The sequence below is a fragment of the Penaeus chinensis genome, chromosome 11 (genome assembly GCF_019202785.1).
Source record: "Penaeus chinensis breed Huanghai No. 1 chromosome 11, ASM1920278v2, whole genome shotgun sequence".
Classification (NCBI taxonomy): Eukaryota; Metazoa; Arthropoda; class Malacostraca; order Decapoda; family Penaeidae; genus Penaeus; species Penaeus chinensis.
Genome location: NC_061829.1, coordinates 38,372,679 through 38,380,178, shown reverse-complemented (window position 1 = coordinate 38,380,178; position 7,500 = coordinate 38,372,679). Strand labels below are relative to the sequence as shown.

The 7,500-nt window shown below is 31.7% G+C and overlaps 1 protein-coding gene across 23 annotated transcripts in view; it reads right to left on the bottom strand.

The window, feature by feature from the left end:
* The window catches only part of LOC125030706 (epsin-2-like), a 61,516-nt gene that overhangs the window by 38,181 nt on the left and 15,835 nt on the right, over positions 1-7,500 (bottom strand). For 22 of the 23 annotated variants that reach the window (XM_047620907.1, XM_047620926.1, XM_047620910.1 and 19 more), the window contains exons 2-6: positions 5,624-5,838; positions 4,503-4,712; positions 3,973-4,101; positions 3,701-3,790; positions 1,237-1,272 (exon numbers count right to left, since the gene is read on the bottom strand). In XM_047620907.1, the coding sequence (XP_047476863.1) occupies positions 1,237-1,272; positions 3,701-3,790; positions 3,973-4,101; positions 4,503-4,712; positions 5,624-5,698 (540 nt within the window). In that variant the 5' untranslated portion in view covers positions 5,699-5,838. The remainder of the gene's footprint in view (positions 1-1,236; positions 1,273-3,700; positions 3,791-3,972; positions 4,102-4,502; positions 4,713-5,623; positions 5,839-7,500) is intronic. The other variant, XM_047620913.1, reaches the window with a different exon arrangement.

Sequence of the window (7,500 nt, the reverse complement as noted above, 5' to 3'; positions counted from 1 at the left end):
ACTCAAGTTTCCTAAAGGGAGTCTTTCAACTTTTAAACCATCTACATGATACTATTAAATTTAACCCATTACTGCCAGGTCACAGTTATAGCCGTCATAACAAACTGTTTGATCTGCCAGGTATGGCTATACACGTGGTGACGTCCTAGAGCAAGTCAAGCAGGAAGTTCCCCTACAGTGGACTCCCACTCCCAACGGCAGAATGGTTGCCAGAAATCACTGGAGTCTATGTCGCCAAGAGATTTCTAATACCGTCTCTGATAGATTAATGCCCAGAAATATACCTTTACAGTAAGCTTATCCCCATTCATGATAACAAAATAACTTTTAAAGAAAGCAAAATGGTAATAAATTGCATTTGCAAAGTTACAATACTATAACAAAGACACAACTGATGGTCAACTTATCACAATGAAAATCATTACACATTTCATGTTAGATAGAATTGATAAAGGAAAAAAATAAAAACTTTGAAAAAAAAAAGAAAAAAAAAGGAAAGGGTGAAAATTGAAGAAAGAAAATATTATTAACAGGAAAACTAAAGAAAGGAGAAAGAGGAGAGAAGAACAGTACAGTCAAAGAGAAAGATGGATAAACAAATTCCAATATATATATACATATGAACATACATACACTTCCGTGTACAATGTATATGTGCATGTGTTTATATGTATAAATATGTAAATCTTATTTACGAGTGTGAAAAAGGAGGAGAAATGCAAATCTTAATACCTTAGAACAAAGAAATATGTTTATTGACAATTAATTTTCATGTTTCTCTTTAATTTTTCATCCAACATATTTAATAATAACAACCTTAGGAGTAGTAAAAGCAAGACAGATCCTGTGACAAAAAAAGTAGAATAATTTTGTCATAAATCTATTTTTAAAAAATCATCTTTGTCATATTTCTCAAAAAATTTGTCATGTATCACAAATATCGATCATGCTGAGAGTTCCTTAATATCTAACATGCAGTCTGCTACAGTGTTTTATCGTGGATCTGCCAACCATATAAGTGTAATAATCTCTGACAACAATTACCTTTTCCTTTCAACAAAACATTCTTTTGAAAAAAAAAAATTATACATAATGAAAATTTTAATTTCTCTTTACATAACCAAAACAAAACAAGATCTATAACAGAATTACTTACAGCATTGTCATGTCAAAGCACAAGTTACATGTCATAGCCGATCCACATACTACTAAGCACACAGATGAGTTGATACTTACATCAGGGTAAGAGGGACTAGTGGGAGAGCTTATGTCCTGTGAAGGAAAGTGGGAATAGCCTTCAACAAAAACATAACAGGCAGCTTTCACAAATGCAAGAATGCTGGAAAATTCTCCCTACTCTTCCATATAGGTACACATCCCCAAGCTTCTTTGGGAAAGTAAGAGTGAAAGCACAGGAGAGTTAAGAACATACTATAATTCAGCAGAACAAAAGTAGTTTTAAACAACTGTAAGGGGAAAAAGCAATCGGCTCACACAAATGACAGTTTTCAGCTACGCCATACTTCACACTAGCTTCTTTCCAAAGTTGATGAATCATTGATTTAATGGCAATCTTGTTACCAAACAGCATAAAAAAGACGAACTTCCTTCTCCACTTGAAAAAATTTAAAACAGCACAAGTAAATCTAGTGTGGAATATTTTAACTCATTTCCTTAAAATGATATTATTTATCTAAATGTCACTGAAGCCCTCAGTATTACCCTCTCTTATGTGGTTATCTTTCTCAAGACCTAAAACCCTATAAAAATGTTATGAGCCTAAAACCACAAAAAAACAGTATAAATTTAACTCCATCAATCAAGTCACCTCTCCTTCTTGAAGAACACCTGCAAAGTCAATATTTCCAAATCTCCCTCTTGTTCTCGTTTTCCTCCCTTTTCCCTTGAAATTGAACCTAGAAGTTACTTTAGAACTTGAGATACAATACTGATTGTCATTCCTCTTGTAATTTCCTATTTTCAGGATTCAAGTGCTGCTTTGTGTACAATAGACTGTGTTCAAATGTGCAAAAGCATTTGCAGCTTCAGCAAAATTTGTGAAAATGAAAGAACTATTAGGCTAATAAATCTTTAGGGCTGTGAACCAAGCCAACTTTTGTGTGTCAACTGTATACATGCATGCTAGGCAAATGCCATTAGGAGAAGAAACAAATAAATTCTTGATAGCCCTAATATATAAATATTTCCTTTCTTTATCTGCCTTCAACACCAAAATCTCCCTAACACTAATGACTGCCTTATACTTGGAAATCTTTAATAAAAATATTCCCTTGCTACCTATTCAGAGGTTTTATAAACAAAAAAAAATTGCTCTCTATTAAATTTGGGACAGAAATACTTTTAATACTAAAAATAACTGCAATATTGATTTAAAACGGCAATCACTTTTACCAAACAACTCTACCAATTACCAATCAACATATTAAGCTATCACGCAATAAGCCCTATTGGAAATTACAGCTTAATTACCATCGTCAGCTATTGTACTAATAGCCATAATGAAAAAACTATATAACCATCAACTGCATAAAGGGTAAGACTGCCAGCTGAAGGATAACTACGATCGAACCTTTTCACCATCAACGACAATAGTCAACTCCTCTGCATATCGTCGGTCTTTAGGATTACCCTGTCACAATGAGGGGATAAAATAAGCATGCACATATAGACCAGTCAAAATAATAATAACAAAAACAGTAAGAACAGTCAAATAAGTGAATGTACAGAAATACAAATATAATTCTAATAACAAATAAACTGAGAGAGAATTTTGGCATGGTACAGCTTTGGCTTCATATGTCTGTTTAAAACTTGTGCTGTTTGGTGAATGGAGGTGTGAAGCAAGCGTGAAATCGTGAGTAAATCAACAAAGCCGTTAAAAATACTCTCTATAAGAACAATGTGAATTTTAAAAGAGTGAAATTAGTGGTTAATCAATTCTGTTAAAAGCTTTATTCTTGACAGTGGTAAAATCAAGAAGAAACAAATAAAAAAATCTAATTTCCTCACATGTGCACAAGTAAGGACACCTATTTCCTTTGTAACATTTTAATCTGCTCACACTGAAAAATCAGAATTTTTCAATTAGGCATCCTTGAGACGGTCACAAAAACAAAAATGAAGTTGATTTCTGTATGGAAAAATGAATCTGCACAATTACTATTTTCATAAGAAATGGGAGTTCTAGAAACAAAGGAAATTGACAAATTATGACTTTTCTTAAAATGAAAAATTCTGATATCTAGCCCCTTTCTTGGTGTGAGCTGACTTCAGTACCTGCACCAGAAAGTTAAAAATCCCATTCTCTGTGACATTTACCAAGGTGCCTCATAGTTTAGATGTGATGCCTTCAAGGTCCCATCCTATCTATACAGATATATACATGTGCATTCAGGGCATTGCACCCATACCTTTACCACACACATATTCCTTATCCATATCTTTTAAAATCATATTAGGAAACTAGTTTAGAATTCATGGCTTTCCCTGCAGCCTCTATTAAAAGCTCAGGACTGCACATTTAAAAATCACACGCAATGACAGAGCAAAGAAAGAGATAATTTACTTAAATAAACGTGTCTGGACGACACCAGTTTGCAATGTTAAAAGTTTAGCTAGACCAGTAAAGAAGAAAATAAATAAATACGAAATAGTTCAGCTTGTCTCTGCTACAACTTACACTGTCGCTTCCAATGCCTGATACACTCTGGGCAAACCTCTCTTTGGCCTTCAGAGCTCTCACTCTCTCGTTCCGAAGCCGCTCGTCGTCCTGAAAGGCAAGAGACAAGATCATAGTTTGCTCTCTTTGGCCTGAACAGATTACATCATCAAAATACAGATAAACTTCAGAATTGATTACAAAGAAAATGTTTGAATTATTTAATAAAAAAACTGCACTATGAAATCTGTGGTGTATATATTTATATATATGGTACACCGTAAATACTTTACCTTTAGAAGTGTGACAAGAGCTTTAGCCTTTTCCCTCACACTCATTCCCTGATCTTTGTTTTCTTCAATGTACTGGAAGTCCTTCAATGTCTGAATGGCAAAGATGTTTTCCTTACACTGATCTGCAACCTGAGAGAGAGAGAGAAAATAAGTATAAAATATCTATATAATCTGTTCAAGTGGTAATCATTCACAAAGTCTCTTTCCCTTAAAAATTCCAAAATTCTTATTTATATATAGACAACTTTTAATTTGAGAGACAATGAAAAATAAAAATGAATAGTTTCCAGCAAAAAAAATATTGATAAAGCCCTATATCTTTATAGTGATTAATTTGCATTCCAATCAGATTCCCTCTTCTTAACATATAAAATAAGAAGAATCCAAAACTTCTTTTCCCTAGAAAACTAAACACTTCAACTACCCTAAACTATGAAAAAGATCTCCTTAACAACATCATCATCTATATATAAACCATAATCAATCTGGAATCAAGTTATGTACTTATCAACGAGACATTTTCCCCGCACCTTTTCACTGCCAGTCTTTATGAGATATTCTAAGAGGACGAGCGCTTTGTACACGTGTCTCCAGTTTCTCCCGTGGTCGTTGAGGCGTTTCCAGATCATCTGCATGATTTCTGAGAAGGCCACCACATTGTAGGTGAGATCGGCCACTTCGGACATGAGGGTGGACGAAGGGCCCCATGGATCATTGCTTGTTGCTTCTCTTACTTTTATCTGGAAAGAGTAAATTGATGTACTGAATGGATTTCAAAATATCACCTCTATGACATCCCATTAAAAGGAGAAACCTTTAGTGTGCCATGCAATTAGCTTTGTCTGAAAAAAGAGCCACATCATGATTTGTCTACCTAATGCAAGGAGACTAGACAGTACAGAGTAAAATCTGAATATAAAAAAATCACACTAATCTAACTCCTTTTCATATGCAAGGTAATCAACAAGCTAAGACTGCGCAGCACAGAAAAATGTACAGTAGTAAAACTGATTACGGAAGACTCTAAATTTATTGTGTATCAGAAAAAATAGAGGTATTTCTATTCATATAAATTAATCATTAGAAATTATGTAAAGAGGTACTTACAAATTTTTAGCCTCCTGCCAGACTCCAGTAACTCTGTCCAGTGACCAAAGATTTTTGCAATACAAAATAATAAGATGCTGAAGGCAATATTCACTTTACACCAAATTCCAAACAGTTTAGCAATTTAATTTTTGGGACTTGCTTTTTAAGTATATTATCTATTCACTTGTTTTTATAATCACAAAAAATAACTAAGCAGTAAAGCTGTCCTAGGCATTTCAAGCGAACAAGTGAAATGACATCATTAACACATTCTCAAAACTGTTGAGTTCAATGCAGAAAATTCCTCATGGACTCAAAATGCCTGTAAATATGAAGGTTTAAGCCTACTTAACAAAAACTTTTCTCTCGTGTATACATAATAGCAAATAACAAACATATGACAACAAATAGATAATCAGATATTCTAATTAAGAATAGCTATGAGACTGAAGAAAGACAAACATTATATGTACAATGTGACCTACACAGCAAAGGACTAAAAATCACAAAAGCTCCTATTTTCCCCATGAGCCTCTTCCTAATCTCTCACAAGATCACTTACCTGTGCATCTGTATAATTATGAGCAATATTTTTCATATTACGGCGTAAGCCCGAAATGTTCATCTGCAACGCCATCTTTGTTCTTGAGGCTTGTTAGCTCAGCAAAGGACTCTGGTCAAAGTTGTACTCTTAATGCTGAGTGGGAGTGAGGAACTCAGAAAAAATCATTACAGCTCTCTCGCCCCTCTAAGTCACATGCCAACACAAGTGGAATTCTGGAAGACAGAAGACGAGGATATGAAAATGATGTAAAAGTACAAGTATTTGTATACAGACAAAACGAGACATACAGCACGCCCACACATTTTCTGACTTTGTAATTTCGAACTAACCAAAATACGTTCTCTGCAATGGGAAAATAATGACACTTCCTGTTTTGTGAACTATATTTACAAGCAACTGCCCCTTCCCATTTTTAATCCCTATAGTCCTGTATCAAACATCATCTAAAATAAAGCATTACTTCAATTATCAACCAAACCTGTTTCTTTCAAAAATAAATGAATAAATAAATAAATAAATAAAGTTTGAGAACCGGAAGAAAGAAAGAAAGAAAGAAAAAATCACACAGCCAAAAATAGTAAAAAAGTCTTTGTGTGTCTTTTACAAAAGATAAGAAAAAGTAGGCAACAATTGTGCCAAATATGACGCATCTATTTTTTTCTAATATAGCTTTATTTAATTTGGGGAAGTACTACTTAGAAAGATTAATATAACTGCAAAACTACATAAAGCTTTACATAATCCTTATTATGCATGTAAATAAGAAAAGCATGACAAAAAAAAAAAAAAAAAACTTGAACTGATTCTTAAAATTTAAAAGCTTTACTAGTTAGTACCCTGAAACCACTAACACAAGTCCTTATAAAAAAGACAGAAAAAAGAAAAAAAAAAGTTGACTATAAGTAAAAATATTTACAAAAAAATGCCAACAACATTTAAAATGAATATCAGGATTAGCTCAAAATAAGGCAACATTCAAATACATATATATACACATATATACACATATACACACAAACACACCCAAACACAGACACACTGATACACACATGACACAATGTTGTATTTAATTCTATTATTGTAATAATAATAATAACAACAACAACAACAATAATAATAATGATAATAATAATGATAATGATAATAATAATGATGATGATAATAATGATGATGATAATAATGATAATGATAATGATAATAATAATAATAATAATAATAATAATAATAATAATAACAATAATAATAATAATGATGATAGTGATAATAATAGTAGTAGTAGTCGTGGTAGTAAGTAGTAGTAGTACTAGTAAAATTAAAAGTAATAGTAATAGTAGATAATGATGATGATAATGATAATAATGATGATGATGATGATGATGATAGTGATGATGATAACAACAACAATAATGATAATAATAATAATAATAATAATAATAATAATAATAATAATAATAGTAATAATAATAAAAGTAATAATAATAATAATAGTAATAACAATAATAGTAATAATAATAATAGTAATAACAATATAATAGCAATAATAATATAATAGTAATAATAATACAATAATAATAATAATAATAATAATAATAATAGTAATAATAACAAAGAAAAGCTAAATGTAACCAAATGAATATATAAAATAAAGCAAAGAATAAAATGAACAATTAATAATAATAATAATAATAACAATATTACTAACAATAACAACTATAATAATAATCATTATAATAACAAAAATATAACAACAACAACAACCCCACTTGGGATCTGTGATGCAAAGTTTTCAAATTATATTTTCAAGAGGAAATTAAAACAGAGATTGTTACAAGGCTTAAGCAATGGACAAGATTGGATGTTAAGGTCATACGCAT